The sequence below is a fragment of the Ictalurus punctatus genome, chromosome 12 (assembly GCF_001660625.3).
Source record: "Ictalurus punctatus breed USDA103 chromosome 12, Coco_2.0, whole genome shotgun sequence".
Classification (NCBI taxonomy): Eukaryota; Metazoa; Chordata; class Actinopteri; order Siluriformes; family Ictaluridae; genus Ictalurus; species Ictalurus punctatus.
Window position 1 is genome coordinate 33,021,841 of NC_030427.2, and position 17,757 is coordinate 33,039,597.

Consider the following 17,757-nt stretch of genomic DNA (forward strand, 5'->3'; position numbering starts at 1 on the left):
TACTAAAAGAATAACATTAGCAAAATGAACATGGCTGATCAACACACCTATTGGTAATGAAAAATAAACCAGTTTTATTACTAGATCATTATAAAGTTAATTAAACACACACATGGGTTGATGTTTAAATGTTTGTTACTCAATGCTGAGCAAAAAGCAGCAAGGAGATAATTGAAAATAAAGTGCTGTCAATTACTTCATTCTAATCAACAGGAAACAGTGCAGTGTGATGCGTGTGGAAATAAGAGTAAGTTGTCTGATCTATTTTATGCAGCTTTAGTTGTGTGTGTGGTTATATTGGACTCGTACTGCATACTATGTGTAACACACACACACACACACACACACACACTGCAGAAACTAAGATATTTATTTAGAGTTATTCACCAATATAATTTTAATCCAGCAGCTGCAAATAAGAGAAAGGAATCGTGAACAAAGGAAAACCGTGTGTGTGAGAGTCAATACATCATACTGTGATAATCGAAACAGAAACACACAGCAATAATATTCATAGTAAATCCTTTAAAGTTAATACGATTGTGTACCTGTGCTATAGGATTGCTACACACCTCACACACACCACGCTGCCCAAGTAAACATGGACTTTAATCAACGGTTGTGAATAAATCTGTATTAATGCTGTAGCCATGGAAACAAGTCACTAAGCAGCAAATCTAACACAACAGCTGAAAAGAAGCGTTTGACAGTTTCTTTAATGCTCGTTAACAAACTAAAACATTTCTGATTAAAAACAGCAAGAAGGTGCAGAAAAGCTGAATTAGAAAAACTGCTGGTTATAAACATACACACACACTCCTTCCATCACTCTGTCCCACCACATGTGCACGCACACACACGCGCGCGCACACACACACACACACACACACACACACACACACAGGAAAGGGAAAGATACAATACATGTTTTGTAAGATTTCCCCGGGTTCTAATATCCAGTACAAGTCAATCTGAGAAATCCTGTGATGTCATAACCGTGCTGCCATGTGACCTCACAGGAAGGGGTGGGGTTTTAGTTGTTCTTCTTTTCTGGCTGGTTCTGAGGAGGAAAGTATGGAGGAGGCTGATCCTGAGAGAGAAAGGGAAAAGAAGAAAAAAATGTGTTAGTGATGTGTGTACCTGAAGTTCAACACTAACAGGTGTTGTAGGTGATGTACTGATTGGACTTGTGTGTGTGTGTGTGTGTGTGTGTACCATTGGCATGTAGACGTTGTGTGGGTTGGTGGGATTGTAGTAGGCACTGCCAGCTGCCTCGGTTGCTTTAGCATTACCAGGAACAACTGATCCAGATACGGGGGGGGAGACGAGTTAGTGTATGAGAAACATTTTAACAGTAAAAAGAAAATAATCACACCATAGTAAGAGTGCGTGTGTGTGACAAGAGAGAGATACCTGGAGGAGGGTTCCAGTTCTGTGGAGGTCCAGGGTATGGAGGAGGTGGAGCCATGTAGGGTGGAACTGTGGGATACATGCCTACACACACACACACACACACACACACACACACACACACACACACACACACACACACACACAAACACTGGACTTTACATAGTGCATTACAGTATATTAAACTGAGGGAATAATAGGGCGTTCACTATGGAGTCTCAGAGCGGTCACTATGGAGTCTCAGAGCGGTCACTATGGAGTCTCACAGCGGTCACTATGGAGTCTATGGAGTCTCACAGCGGTCACTATGGAGTCTCACAGCAGTCACTATGGAGTCTCACAGCGGTCACCATGGAGCAGTACCTGGAGCAGCAGGTGGGTAAGGGTAAGGGTTGTAGCAGGGCTGAGGCATCGCTGGACTTGCATAGCCGTTCATGTAGCCTGCGGGGGCAAAAACATTCGCTCCACTCTGTGGGGGGGCACGAGATGCTGAAACACACACACACACACACACACACACACAGTTTACTAAGAACACACACATACACGCTATATCCAACCTCCCACTATACACACACACAGAGCACTCACCATTGGAGGCCAGTTTAAAGAGGTGCTGTCCGAGCTCAATGGCGCCTCCATTGGGGAATGACAACTTAAAATTAGCCTGACCTTCCCATCCACCTGAGAGAGAGAGAGAGAGAGAGAGACCATTACATTGTTTATTAAAAAAAATACTGTAGAACTGTAATGTGAGTACACACACACACACACACACACCACCAGGTTCTGCTTTGATGATGCCCTGGATGTAGTTGGCAGAAAACACAGGCTGTTCAATGCTGCAGTTCTTCATCAGGTAATACGGGAACATGAAGGAGCAGAACTTCTCCTTCATATTACTGCTCACAAACACCATCTGAGAACGTACACAAAGTTTATAGATCAACAACCTGAAGCACACTGGACCCGTCTCTCTGACTATGGCTCCAGAGTGATGGCTGATTTATACTCCTGTGAGGACGCTGGGACGTAATGCACGGACCCTCACACAGGGTGACATTCATACTAGTACGTAACACGAGCATGTCCTCTAGGAGGCACTGTCACATAACCCACGCCAGAATTTACTGAATTACAGCATAGAAGCGCTGAAAAACTACTCGACTTCTGTGCATCACTGTATGGATAATAACTAGATTACTAAACAAACTTCTCTGTGTTAAGTGCTAGTTAAAATCAATCCCGCCTGATTAATTATAAACTGAATAAACCCTGAAAGTGTTTCTGAAGTGTTTAACTCGTCTGTACTCAGCAGTGTGAGTGACTCTCGTATCACGGCACGTTAATAACTACTGTTTAAATCCACACATCTATACATCACTGACTGATGATCCTTTAGATTTTATTTTTATTGAGTTGTGGTGCTGCACGCACCCGCACTGCACTACACCCCCGCACTGCACTACACCCCCGCACTGCACTACACCCCCGCACTGTGTTTATTAGGAGTGTGTTATAAGAAAGAGACAGTATGTGTGTGATCCTGCAGGATTAAACATTCTAATCAACTACAGTGGTTATAACGCCTCACACTTTATATATTTATATGAACATCATGACTGTAGTTTCATCCACTTTATAACGGATAATACTTTAGATTTATAATCTACACTTTCAGCCAGCGGTTTCAGAGCACGAGCTCGTCTATAGAAGACGGAAAGTTCTGGATGTGAGGAATGAAAATGATATTGTTTAAACTTTATTGTTGCCATTTCAGGTCTAGTTTACTCTGATTTAAACATTGTTAATCTGAATGTGATTAAACCCGCAGAGGAAATGTCACCACGTCTCATCAAACTGTTTCCGTGTTCGCAGTTAAGACACGCCTCCCAGCCAACCAATCAGTGTTCACCTGACACAGCACCAAAGATATAATGAGTAGTTAACTCATGGAAGGACTGCACGCTAGCACGTCTCTGTGTGCCACATTTTCCCATGATCCTCCTGTCTGCACTGTGACGCAAAGACGCAAATATGTGTTAACACAGAAGTATAAACCTGCTCAGAAGGTTAGGAGGTTAGATGTATGTGTGTGTGTATGTGTGTGTGTGTGTGTGTGTGTGCGCGCGCGCGCGTGTGTGTGCGCGTGTACCCTGTAAGGTGTGAGGTACACACTGCCCTTCTTGGTCCCCTTGAACAGGTCACTCTGCTGTGTGGCATCACTGAAGGAGAGCTCCACAGTCTTACAGTCTCTCAGCACACTGAAACACACCAGTTATAGGGTAAAAGGTCAAGGTTCAGGATCCAAGCAGCCTTTAGGGTCAGAGTGAGGGTCAAAGGTTACGGGGTCAGCATTAACTCAGGCTTTAAAGCTAAGAATATAGTTATGTTAGGGCTTATTTAGGCCAGATGTCAGTGTTAAAGCAGGCTTTATGGTTAGAGGTCAGGGTTTCGTAGAGTCAGTGTAAGGGTTAGAGGTGAGAGGTCAGGGATAGAGTGTAGGTTGAGTTTAGTGCTACTGCCTGCAGTAAAACATGCAGGGAAGTGAACAGATGATGCAGAAGATCCAGTGTGTGTAAACAGGAGGTGGTGAAATCTGATCTTAGTTCCACATGAGGAACCTGAGAACACAGCCTGAAGAAAACCTGAGCTGAGAGAGTTATCCAATCAGGACAAAGTCCTCACTGCTCTCCCTGCACACTGAATACTGAATACGTGATGAAGTCGAGAGAGGACAGATCCATCACTACAGGACCTGTACAGTGCACAGCCGTGTGTGTGTGTGGTAAGAAAACCCATTTCAGTGGTCTTGAAATTTACACAAACAGAGTTTCTGGACATACACAACCTCCCAATTTCACAACTCTGTGTTACACTACTACTTCCTCCAACACAGCGTGTGTGTGTGTGTGTGTGTGTGTGTGTGTGTGTGTGTGTGTGAGAGAGAGAGAGAGATAGATATCATTGAACAACAGCACACTCTTCTTGAATCACAGACTTGAAATACATCACTTAAACATGCTCTATAAAGAACCCACTTCGCCAAACCCGTCCTAAAGAACCCACTTCGCCAAACCCGTCCTAAAGAACCCACTTCGCCAAACCCGTCCTAAAGAACCCAGGCCGACAAACCCGTCCTAAAGAACCCACTCCCACAAACTAGTCCTAAAGAACCCAGACCGACAAACCCGTCCTAAAGAACCCACTTCGCCAAACCCGTCCTAAAGAACCCACTTCGCCAAACCCGTCCTAAAGAACCCAGGCCGACAAACCCGTCCTAAAGAACCCACTTCGCCAAACCCGTCCTAAAGAACCCACTTCGCCAAACCCGTCCTAAAGAACCCAGGCCGACAAACCCGTCCTAAAGAACCCACTTCGCCAAACCCGTCCTAAAGAACCCACTCCCACAAGCTAGTCCTAAAGAAGCCACTCCTACAAACCCGTCCTAAATAATCCACTCCCACAAACCCGTCCTAAAGAAGCCACTCCCACAAACCCGTCCTAAATAACCCACTCCCACAAACCCGTCCTAAAGAACCCACTCCCACAAACCCGTCCTAAAGAACCCACTCCCACAAACCCGTCCTAAAGAACCCACTCCCACAAACCCGTCCTAAAGAACCCACTCCCACAAACTAGTCCTAAAGAAGCCACTCCCACAAACCCGTCCTAAAGAACCCGGTGAGTTAACGATGTTAATGAAGACGCAGAATGAGGAAGCACTGATCAGATTTTTATAAAAAACATCAGATTGCGAGATATATTAAATCTGATCTGATATCTGTGCAGCAGTTTTATTGGTGTCGTTAACACGGTGAGGATCTCTGACTAAACTCAGGTCATCATTATCTCAACAACTTTAGTAATTATTAATGAACTTAACCTTTACCAGCACTGGGACGTGTTTAGAGTTCTGTGGATTAGATTAGACTTTATTCATGTTCAGTTCAGTTCAATGATGAAATCAGATCCGATCTACAATCTTCTCCAATAGAAACCAATTCAATACAGACTCAGACTTCACTTTCTCTCATAAAATCTCTCTCTCTCTCTCTCTCTCACTCACTCACTCACTCACTCACTCACTCACTCACTCACTCACACACACACACACACACACACACACACACACACACACACACACACACACGTGTGGATGGAAGTCGAAGTGACGCACAGTTGAGGTGGTTTGTTGTTGTTGTTGTTGTTGTTATGCTAGTTAGCTTGGCTAGTTCGGCTAGGTTTGTCCTGACAGCTATCTAACTTCAGTTTATGAGTAAAGTAAATACATGACACGGTATCTTTCCCGAGATATTTATACACAAGACGTTTAATTTTACAAGTGAAATAAACCTGACAGTTAGCCTGTGTGTTAACTGCGCTGTAGTAACCGGAAGTGCGGCTATCTAACGCAGCTAGCTGCTGTTAGCTAACTAACTCATATGTATGAATATGATGCAAGTGTTTATAAAGAGATAAAGGTTGTTGAAATGAGTAGGAGAGTCCTCTCTGTGTTTCTCTCACCTCTCACTGTTGTCGATGAGCACTCCTCCCTGAGGAGAATGGTTTCTGTTCAGCGCCATCTTCTCTCTGCTCCTGTCTCTGAGAGACCGCCGCTTTATACAGACACCCTGCTGCGCGAGCGGCTCCGTCCTCAAACTCTCTCAGTGTCAATCAAGTGCACTAGGTAGGGCACAGGGCTGCGGTATTGTGTACAGTGAGCACAGGGAGCAGTGAGGGGTTTGAGATCCGGCCTGTGTGACTAATCTGTTTCTCATGACTGTGGAAAATAAACACGTCACCGGTTAAACTATACTCTAATACTTTAACACTGAACTATCATCAAATATTCATGCAAAAATCTTCACACTAATTAACAAAGATATCAAATGAAATATATAAAATATTATATACAGCTTGATTACAGCATGTTATCTGTTAACCAACTCTCCTTACTTTAGTTATTTATTAAATAAATAAAATAGATTTATTGTCCATCTGTCGATCATTTATTAATCCGTCTGTAAATATTTCTCTGTCTACTCATTTTCTTTATTCTTGTAAATACCCATGTTAAATGTTTATTTATTTATTTTTATAATAAATAGCTTCATTATGTTGTGTGATTTGTTAAACTGTGACATAAGAAAAGAAAATTTGTAATTTTTAAAATTACTTCATAAGTAATTATCTGTAATTGCAAAATGTTTGGAACTTTTTCTTGTTTGAACAGGATGCATCACCGGTGAAGAAATGCTTTCTTCCTGTGGTAAACACACACACACACACACACACACACACACACACACAAAGATACCTATTTGTGGTGTAATAATACAAGGAAAACAAAATTACTTTTTTTCTCTCTGAGATTTTATTTATTACAGAAAAGTGTGTGTGTGTGTGTGTGTGTATGTGTGTGTGTGTGTGTTAGAGATGTATTTCAGTAGGGTCTGAATTTCCTCTGCGCTCTGAGTAAAGCGATGCGCTGCTTATCCTCTTCAAACTTCCTCCTCAGTTCAGCAATATCTAAAAGAAAGAGAGATAAAGAAATAGTTACATGAACAGGAATCTTTTAGAACATCTAAGAGGCGGTGGGGGGGGGGGGGGGGGGGGGGAGTGTGTGTGTGTGCAGGATGGCGTCTAAAGCTCTACGTCCTTCTTAACCATAAATGTTCCATCACACTGTGAAACTGTGACGCCTGGTTCTCCAGCATTTCTCATGGGAATTTTAAAGGACCAGAACACCTGAACACTCCTGAACAGACCTGAACACACCTGAGTATACCTGAACACACCTGAACACTCCTGAGATCACGCACACCTATAGACAAGAAAACACCCGAATATACCTGAACACTCCTGAGTATACCTGAACACACCTGAGTATACCCGAGTATACCTGAACACACCTGAACACACCTGAAAACTCCTGAACACACCTGAGTATACCTGAACACACCTGAGTATACCTGAACACACCTGAGTATACCTGAACACACCTGAGTATACCTGAGTATACCTGAACACACCTGAACACACCTGAGTATACCTGAACACACCTGAACACTCCTGAACACTCCTGAGTATACCTGAACACACCTGAATATAACTGAACACTCCTAAACACACCTGAGTATACCTGAACACACCTGAGTATACCTGAACACACCTGAACACACCTGAGTATACCTGAACACAGCTGAACACACCTGTACATACCTGAATATACCTGAACACACCTGAATATACCCGAGATCACGCACACCTATAGATAAGAACACAGTTGAATACACCTGAACACACATCACAATACTGAACTAAACAGGCTATAATAAAGCAATACACACCTGTACACACATGAAGACATCTGAAAAGTGTGTGTGTGTGTGTGTGTGTGTGTGTGTGTGTGTGTGTGTACACTCACGTTCTTTCTTCGAGTTGCGATGTTGCCATGAGTAGAAGTTCAGCAGCTCTTTCCGCTTTTTCTTGCTGTGTTCTTTCTGAAGCGCTCTCTGATTGGCTCCTTCGCTGTGTGGGCGGGACTTAATGCCTTTGCCTCCTTTGGTCACTTTAACCCAACCCTCTTCATCCTCCTGCTGTTCCTCCGCCTCCTTCTTCTGAAGCTCCACCTCCTGAGGGCCAGGATGAAGGGGCAACATTTGAGATTCATCAATTAGGAACATTTCCATGTTAAGGGGTATGATTTAAGGCTTAGAGGTTTACACACAGAGAGACACACACACACACACACACAGAGATACACACACACACACACAGACGCACAGAGATACACACACAGAGATACACACACAGAGTCACACACACAGACAGAGACACACACGCACACACAGATAGAGACACACACACAGACAGAGACACACACAGATACACACACAGACAGACACACACAGACAGAGACACACACAGATACACACACAGACAGAGACACACACAGACAGAGACACACACAGACAGAGACAGACAGAGACACACACAGACAGAGACGCACACACATAGAGACACACACACAGACAGACACACACAGACAGAGACACACACAGATACACACACAGACAGAGACACACACACAGATAGAGACACACACAGACAGACACACACAGACAGAGACACACACAGATACACACACACACAGAGATACACACACACAGAGATACACACACACAGACAGAGACACACACAGATACACACACAGACAGAGACACACACAGACAGAGACGTACACAGACAGAGACACACACAGACAGAGACACACACAGATAGAGACACACACACAGATAGAGACACACACACAGACAGAGACACACACACAGATAGAGACACACACAGAGATACACACACAGACAGAGACACACACACAGACACACACACAGACAGACAGAGACACACACAGACAGAGACACACACAGACAGAGACACACACACAGAGACACAGACAGACAGAGACGTACACAGAGATACACACACAGACAGAGACACACACAGACAGAGACACACACAGAGATACACACACACAGACAGACAGAGACACACACAGAGATACACACACACAGACAGACAGAGACACACACAGACAGAGACACACACAGACAGAGATACACACAGAGATACACACACAGAGACACAGACAGATTGATATACACACAGACACACACACACAGACAGACACACACAGACAGAGACACACACAGAGATACACACACAGACACACACACACAGACACACAGACAGACAGACAGAGACACACACACACAGACACACACAGAGATACAGACACACACAGAGACACACACACACAGACAGAGACACACACAGAGATACACACACAGACAGAGACACACACACAGACACACAGACAGACAGAGACACACACAGAGATACACACACAGACAGAGACACACACAGACAGAGACACACACAGAGATACACACACAGACAGAGACACAGACAGACAGAGACACACACAGAGATACACACACAGACAGAGACACAGACAGACAGATATACACACACACACACACACACACACACACACACACACACAGACAGACACACACACAGAGATACACACAGAGATACACACACAGAGTCACACACACAGACAGAGACACACACGCACACACAGATAGAGACACACACACAGACAGAGACACACACAGATACACACACAGACAGAGACACACACAGACAGAGACACACACAGATACACACACAGACAGAGACACACACAGACAGAGACACACACAGACAGAGACAGACAGAGACACACACAGACAGAGACAGACAGAGACACACACAGACAGAGACGCACACACATAGAGACACACACACAGACAGACACACACAGACAGAGACACACACAGATACACACACAGACAGAGACACACACACAGATAGAGACACACACACAGACAGACACACACAGACAGAGACACACACAGATACACACACACACAGAGATACACACACAGACAGAGACACACACAGACAGAGACGTACACAGACAGAGACACACACAGACAGAGACACACACAGATAGAGACACACACACAGATAGAGACACACACACAGACAGAGACACACACAGAGATACACACACAGACAGAGACACACACACAGACACACACACAGACAGACAGAGACACACACAGACAGAGACACACACAGACAGAGACACACACACAGATACACACAGACAGAGACACAGACAGACAGAGACGTACACAGAGATACACACACAGACAGAGACACACAGACAGAGACACACACAGAGATACACACACACAGACAGAGACACACACAGAGATACACACACAGACAGAGACACACACAGAGAGAGACACACACATACAGAGACACACACAGAGATACACACACACACACAGACAGACAGAGACACACACAGACAGAGACACACACAGACAGAGATACACACAGAGATACACACACAGAGACACACACAGAGATACACACACAGACACACACACACAGACACACAGACAGAGAGACAGAGACACACACACACAGACACACACAGAGATACAGACACACACAGAGACACACACACACAGACAGAGACACACACAGAGATACACACACAGACAGAGACACACACACAGACACACAGACAGACAGAGACACACACAGAGATACACACACAGACAGAGACACACACAGACAGAGACACACACAGAGATACACACACAGACAGAGACACAGACAGACAGAGACACACACAGAGATACACACACAGACAGAGACACAGACAGACAGATATACACACACACACACACACACACACACACACAGACAGACACACACACAGAGATACACGCAGACAGAGACACACACACAGACACACAGACAGACAGAGACACACACAGACAGAGACACACACACAGACAGAGACACACACACAGACAGAGACACACACAGAGATACACACACAGACAGAGACACACAGAGATACACACACAGACAGAGACACACAGAGATACACACACAGACAGAGACACACACACACACAGAGACACACACACAGACAGAGACACACAGAGATACACACACAGACAGAGACACACAGAGATACACACACAGACAGAGATACACACACAGACAGAGACACACAGAGATACACACACTCACCTCCTCTTTTCTCTTGTCGTACTGGCTCATGAAGTCATCAACGGCCTGTTGCAGAAGCTCTGGCTTAATGAACGACTGTGTGTATTCATGGATCCACTCTTCACACACACATACACACACACACAACATATAATAATTATGGTATTTCAAGCTTTTAGAGCATTTAAAGTGACAGTTTGTACCTCAAGATGTGGCTGAAAACACTGAAATATTTCTTTAAGCTTATTTGTTAGCGCGTTGAAGCATGTTGAAGTGTGTTAGCATGTCGTAGCTTGTTAGCATGTCGTAGCTTGTTAGCAGGTTGAAGCGTGTTAGCAGGTTGAAGAGTATTAGCGTGTTGAAGCATGTTAGCGTGTTGAAGCATGTTGAAGCGTGTTAGCGTGTTGAAGCAAGTTGAAGCGTGTTAGCATGTTAGCGTGTTAGCATGTTGAAGCGTGTCAGCATGTTAGCGTGTTAGCATGTTGAAGCATGTCAGCATGTTGGAGCGCATTAGCGTGCTGAAGCGTGTTAGCGTGTTGAAGCATGTTAGCATGTTGAAGCATGTTGAAGCGTGTTAGCGTGTTGAAGCATGTTAGCATGTTGAAGCGTGTTAGCATGTTGAAGCGTGTTAGCGTGTTGTAGCTTGTTAGCGTGTTAGCATGTTGAAGCGTGTTAGCGTGTTGAAGCGTGTTAGCGTGTTGAAGCGTGTTGAAGCATTTTAGCACGTTGAAGCGTGTTGAAGCATGTTGAAGCGTGTTAGCATGTTGAGCGTGTTAGCGTGTTGAAGCAAGTTGAAGAGTGTTAGCATGTCGAAGCGTGTTAGCATGTTGAAGCGCGTTAGCGTGTTGAAGCGCGTTAGCATGTTGAAGCGTGTTAGCATGTTGAAGCATGTTGAAGCGTGTTAGTGTGTTTCTCACTCACTCTTGAAGCCGGTGTCAACCGGTTTCTCTTTAGTGGAGACGATGAGTGGAGAGTCGTAAGGATGTGCTTTAGCTGCTGCTACACCTGAGGAGTGTTTGAACACCACGTAGGCCACCTTAAAACACTGACACACACACACAAACAGTACTAATCATAAAATAATGAAGTGTAAACCGTTAATTCACATTATCCTGTATGCTATTACTTCAGTGTGTAGAATGTTAATCTACAACCCCATTCAGAAAAAGTTGGGACAGTATGGAAAATGGAAATAAACAAACAAAGAGTAATTTGAAAATCCAGTTCACGCTGTACTGTACTAAACACATTATTAACACAGTATTAGATTTATAACTTTGTGAATTTAATTTATTTTTGAAAATATGGCTGAAACACACTCCAAAAAAGTTGGGACAGTCGACTGTTTACCCCTATGTAACATCACGTTTTCTTTTAATAACACTTATTAAGCGTTTGGACGCTGAGTGAAGACACCACATGTTCTCAATGGGAGACAGGTCAGGACTGCAGTAGGCCACGCTCGCACCCGCACTCTCTGCTTACGCAACCATGCACTTGCAATCTGGGAAGAATGTGGTGTGGCATTGTCCTGCTCTGGATGGCAGAATATGTTGTAGTCCAAAATGTCTACATGTCTTTCTGCATTAATGCTGCCCTCACAGATGTGCAACTTACCCATACCATGGGCACTGACACGCCCCCATACCATGGGCACTGACACGCCCCCATACCATGGGCACTGACACGCCCCCATACCATAACAGACACTGGATTTCGGTCCTGACGCTGATAACAGCTCAGACGGTCCTCTTCGGCCCGGAGAACACGATGGCTGTTTTGTCCAAAAACTATTTGAAACTTTGAATCATCGGACCACAAAACATGATTCCACTGAGCTACTGTCCATCTCAGACGAGACCGAGCCCAGAGAAGTGGGCGGAGCTTCTGGACAGTGTTGATGTACGGCCTCTGCTTTGCATTGCAAAGCCTTAACTTGCATCTGTGGATACAGCGGCGAATGGTGTCGACTGACAAAGCTTTACCAAAGTATTCCCGTGCCCATGTCAGGATCTCATTACAGACTCATGAGGGTTTTTAAGACCATGACGTCTGAGGGATCACAGAGATCACGCTCATTCAGAAGTGGTTTTCGGCCTCGCCCTTTACGCACAGAGATTTGACCGCATTCCTCAAATCTTTTAATTATATTGTGACTGTAGAAGGTGAAACGCCCAAAATGATACCGATGTGTCTTTGGGAATGTTCTTCTCAAAGTGTTGGATTATTCTCTGACATATCTGTTGGCAGATCGGCAAGACTCGACCCGTTCTCACTCTTGAAGGACTAGACCTTCTTTGGAGGCTCCTTATACACTATGATAGACGATCGCCTCACCTGTTTCACATCACCTTCTTATTTCAACTTCTCACATCGCTATCAGTCCTAAATTGTTCCTGTCCCAACTTTTTGGAACGTGTTGCATGCATCAATTTCAAACGTTTACCTACAAAAACACTATTCAGGTGATTAGATAAAACATCAAATAACTCGTCTTTATACGTTTTTTTGTTTAAATACAAGTTTAAGTACATTTACACATCACTCCCCTTTGTTTTTATTAGCATTTTCCATACTGTCCCACCTTTTTCGGATCTGGGGTTTTATTTTAATTGTGTTTTATTTATATGGTGTTTATCAGAGTGCAGTGTTACCCGTTTGTGTACAGGTGTGTGTGTAGTGTTACCTTTTTCTGTGCAGGTGTGAAATAGGGTGACAGCTCGGGTTGTTTATCTTCAGCTACTGCAGGCTTCTCCCTCAGTTCCACATCCTGAACTGGACCAAACTGAGAGAACAAGTCCTTCACCACACTCTACACACACACACACACACACACACACACAGTACCTGTGAGCAGTGTGTGGGTGTGGCCTGTACGTGTGAGCAGTGTGTGGGTGTGGCCTGTACCTGTGAGCAGTGTGTGAGTGTGGCCTGTACCTGTGAGCAGTGTGTGAGTGTGGCCTGTACCTGTGAGCAGTGTGTGGGTGTGGCCTGTACCTGTGAGCTGTGTGTAGGTGTGGCCTGTACCTGTGAGCTGTGTGTAGGTGTGGCCTGTACCTGTGAGCAGTGTGTGGGTGTGGCCTGTACGTGTGAGCAGTGTGTGGGTGTGGCCTGTACCTGTGAGCTGTGTGTAGGTGTGGCCTGTACCTGTGAGCAGTGTGTGGGTGTGGCCTGTACCTGTGAGCAGTGTGTGGGTGTGGCCTGTACCTGTGAGCAGTGTGTGGGTGTGGCCTGTACGTGTGAGCAGTGTGTGGGTGTGGCCTGTACCTGTGAGCAGTGTGTGGGTGTGGCCTGTACCTTTGAGCAGTGTGTGGGTGTGGCCGGTACCTGTGAGCAGTGTGTGGGTGTGGCCTGTACCTGTGAGCAGTGTGTGGGTGTGGCCTGTACCTGTGAGCAGTGTGTGGGTGTGGCCTGTACCTGTGAGCAGTGTGTGGGTGTGGCCTGTACCTGTGAGCAGTGTGTGGGTGTGGCCTGCACGTGTGAGCAGTGTGTGGGTGTGGCCTGTACCTTTGAGCAGTGTGTGGGTGTGGCCTGTACCTGTGAGCTGTGTGTGGGTGTGGCCTGTACCTGTGAGCAGTATGGGGGGACGTTGAGGATGAACAGTGTCCTGTCCAGTGGTCTGTGTGTGTTGGTTTCTGCCCGCACACGGTGCTCTTTCACACACAGCTGGTGTTGCACTGTACTGCTCGAGCAGAACTTCAAGGACAACACTGAAACACACACACACACTACTTTAAAGTCCACGTGAAACATCTTGTGAGCCGCGAATCGATACCACTTGTCAATACCGTATCTTCGTTTGAAACAGGAAGTCAGAGAGACGGTGTGTTGAAATGCTTTACATAACAGCCAATAGCGTTTGAGATTCATGAAGCCACACCCCCAATCAATCTAAACGCACCTGACAGCAGTTTAGTGACCTAGCTACATATGGAGAACAGTGAACAAAAACACACCAACAAACCACGTTTCTGTTCTCGAGCTGCTACACGCCGCGTTCACACCATGTCAGAATTACTGTAATCACTAGATGACGACCCGGACGTTCTACTCGGAGCTGTTCACATCCTCGGACTCGGACTTCTGCGCTTCTACACCGCAAAATTAATCTGTCTGAGATGATGATGATGACAACTGCAAAATACTTGCACTGCATAGGTCTTTCAGTATTTTCAGACTAACCCTGCATTATAAAGACATTAATTAAAGTAAATTATTACACAGAAATAGTACAAGATAACTTCTTAACTACACTTTGAGTGTTTCCACATGACGTTGCAGCGGTCAGGTGGTACATGTCGAAGTTCTCAGAAAATTCCTAGTTTACGAGGACAAGAAGGCTTTTTTATGGTAATTATAACGTGGCATGGACACAGCTACAGTACAGCCCTGTGGGCGGGGCATATACATTCTAGAGCGTATTTCATTGGACAAACACAAGATCAGTACAGGATGAGTCACCGGAAATGTTTTATCACTTTTTTTTTTTTAAAGTGATAAACTATAATATTAAAACGAGAATACATCTCCAACAAACTTAGTGGGTTTTTTTTCCTAGATACGTTATATACAGTAATATATATTCTAGATTGTGTAAGTGTGTAATCACAGTAAATAAAGAACAGTTACACTGCACTGAACATAATTCACAAATGAGTCACCGCTCCGTTTGACATCTACAGTCATCGTTAATAATGAAATAAAAAGACTTGACAGAAACTCACCACTGTAACTGTCACAGTGTGACTTTCACGATATCTATTTATAGATTTATATACGTCCACAGTATCCATCACAGAGCTTAGAGGAACCGGCTCATGTACAGAGAGCAGGAAGGTTTTTATGGTTAATAAACAGAGTGAAGTATTATACAGTGCTGAAACAGTTACCTGATCATTCCGATCTTCTCACTGTAATTAATGATGTGATAAATAAAGGATAAATCATGGAGCTTTGTGTTCATCTTTCCCTCAAATCATCCTCCTTATTAATAATAAGTGAAAACGATGTTTACTGGACATGTGATGTGATGTGATGTGTTATACATTACACTTGTTTTTTAATCTCCATGGAAACTCAGATGATTGTAAACAGGAAGCAGTGTAACACCACGTTTGTTTCTATAGAGAATTTTCTTTTAAAAACAGGTTGTTATTATGTGTTTCAATAGATTTTCACGTGTATTTGCGTGAAGAACTCTTGTTTTACAGTTCTCACACACACACACACACACACACAAGATCTTTCTCTTATATGCCTCCTGGATGAGTTCAAACAAACAGATCTTTCTCACCAGCTGTCCTACGTTTTTAATTTAGAACTACACACACTCTCACACACACTCTCTCTCACATACACACCTGTAAATCCTCCTGGAATCACACAGGCGCTGCTCGCGTTTTTCTTTGTGGGCGCCGCCATCTTCACTGCTCAACCAAACCGGAAACCGGAAGTAGCGCTGCTGAACATGGAACCTGTAGTTCTTTCCGAGTTGTAGTGCATACCAAAAATGTCTCTGAGGCCCTCTAGTGGCAGCCTACAGTTTCATAACTCCGCCCATTCCCATGTTAGTGAATGGAAAAGGACCAGCACGTCCATTTTAAATCACAATCTCCATACATTATTTTCAGAAATAGAGTTCTGTCTGTGTTTTTATTCTGTGTTTCATTCGAGCCTGATGTCTCCTCTAACACTTTACTTAAGTAAATTTTACTTAAATAAAGGGGCGCAGTTGATGAGGTGATTGACAGTTCTGTAGTAAAGCCATGTCCTGTTCTCCTGTACAGTTCTAACAGACCCTCAGTGGGGAACTCTCTACAGTCTTTAGTTTTACAGACTCCAAGTGTTCCTGTAGACTTGCTTCATCAGGAGCTTCTTCTGGGGAGTTCTCATTCCAAGTTCCTTCTTCAGCATGGTTCTGGAACTGTATTTGTCCTTCTTTAATTCAGAACCTAATCTGTGGAGTTCTCCTGGATGGACACTTCTGAAGTTGTGGAGCTCTTCTACTTCAGGACAGTCCTGGAACGGTGATGTTCCAAAATTCTCCATCAAGGCAATAGCAGAATTGTGGAATTATCTTTCAGGACAAGTATAGATCTGTGAAGTTGTCCTTCTGGACAATTCCAGAAACGTTGCATTCCTTCCTCGTAACAGTTCTGGAAATGTGGAGTTCCTTCATCATAACAGACCTGTGTGGTTTTCTTTTAGTAAAGTTCTGCAACCATGGAGTTCTCCTTCAGGAAAGATACAGAATCTTAAATGGAATAAAGTTCCTCGATGAATTTGACCATACTGTATGTGCCAGAGTGTTGGGTCATGTGTACCTCTAACACACCATTAACGTAACGTATTGTTCCTTCCTGGACAGGACCAGAATGGAGTTATTTTTCAGGACAGTTTCAAGACTGTATTTGTCCTTCTTTAATACAGATCCAAATCTGCAGTTCTCCTGGATGGACAATCCTGGAATTTTGGAGTTCTACTCCAGAAACAGTAATGTTCTCTTTCGGGACAGTTCCAGAACTGTTTATTCCATTTAAAGTTAGCGTGTTGGATCATGTGTTGCTCTTTAATACACATTGCCTAGCAACCATTAGCATAACATATTTTCCACACAGGAAGACCAGCCTGTGTTACCTACACCAGTTCCACTCGACATATTTATCATGTCTAATAAAGTCTAACCCTATGAGGGTAAAT

At 44.2% G+C, this 17,757-nt stretch overlaps 2 protein-coding genes across 3 annotated transcripts; both read right to left on the reverse strand.

The window, feature by feature from the left end:
* Nucleotides 1–349: 349 nt before the first annotated feature.
* Nucleotides 350–6,086, reverse strand: wbp2nl (WBP2 N-terminal like). Of its 2 annotated transcripts, none has more exons than XM_017480954.3 (8): nucleotides 5,938–6,086; nucleotides 3,566–3,674; nucleotides 2,191–2,329; nucleotides 2,002–2,094; nucleotides 1,774–1,899; nucleotides 1,414–1,494; nucleotides 1,216–1,301; nucleotides 350–1,090 (listed from the first exon to the last, which is right to left on the reverse strand). In XM_017480954.3, exons 1-8 carry the CDS (start codon nucleotides 5,994–5,996, stop codon nucleotides 1,034–1,036), a joined length of 750 nt encoding a protein of 249 aa, XP_017336443.2. In that variant the 5' UTR covers nucleotides 5,997–6,086; the 3' UTR covers nucleotides 350–1,033. The 2 variants fall into 2 exon arrangements, with proteins under 2 accessions (XP_017336443.2, XP_053540115.1); XM_053684140.1 differs by having other exon boundaries at nucleotides 2,188–2,329.
* A 694-nt stretch (nucleotides 6,087–6,780) lies between these two features.
* rrp7a (ribosomal RNA processing 7 homolog A) lies at nucleotides 6,781–16,564 on the reverse strand. The gene is made up of 7 exons (XM_017480953.3): nucleotides 16,419–16,564; nucleotides 14,626–14,768; nucleotides 13,745–13,870; nucleotides 11,980–12,103; nucleotides 11,080–11,177; nucleotides 7,841–8,048; nucleotides 6,781–6,942 (listed from the first exon to the last, which is right to left on the reverse strand). The coding sequence occupies exons 1-7, from the start codon at nucleotides 16,477–16,479 to the stop codon at nucleotides 6,857–6,859; spliced, it is 846 nt and encodes a 281-aa protein (XP_017336442.1). The 5' UTR covers nucleotides 16,480–16,564; the 3' UTR covers nucleotides 6,781–6,856.
* Nucleotides 16,565–17,757: the final 1,193 nt, after the last annotated feature.

Excerpts from the sequence above, each read along its gene's own strand:
- rrp7a (XM_017480953.3), bottom strand. The coding sequence starts at position 16,479 with ATGGCGGCGCCCACAAAGAAAAACGCGAGCAGCGCCTGTGTGATTCCA. Across the intron at positions 12,104-13,744 it reads TCACACCTGCACAGAAAAAG|TGTTTTAAGGTGGCCTACGT; the intron begins GTAACACTACAC and ends TGTGTGTGTCAG. Across the intron at positions 6,943-7,840 it reads TCGCAACTCGAAGAAAGAAC|ATATTGCTGAACTGAGGAGG; the intron begins GTGAGTGTACAC and ends TCTTTCTTTTAG.
- wbp2nl (XM_053684140.1), bottom strand. The coding sequence starts at position 5,996 with ATGGCGCTGAACAGAAACCATTCTCCTCAGGGAGGAGTGCTCATCGAC. Across the intron at positions 2,095-2,187 it reads CAAAGCAGAACCTGGTGGTG|GTGGATGGGAAGGTCAGGCT; the intron begins TGTGTGTGTGTG and ends TCTCTCTCTCAG. Across the intron at positions 1,900-2,001 it reads CTTTAAACTGGCCTCCAATG|CATCTCGTGCCCCCCCACAG; the intron begins GTGAGTGCTCTG and ends TGTGTGTTTCAG.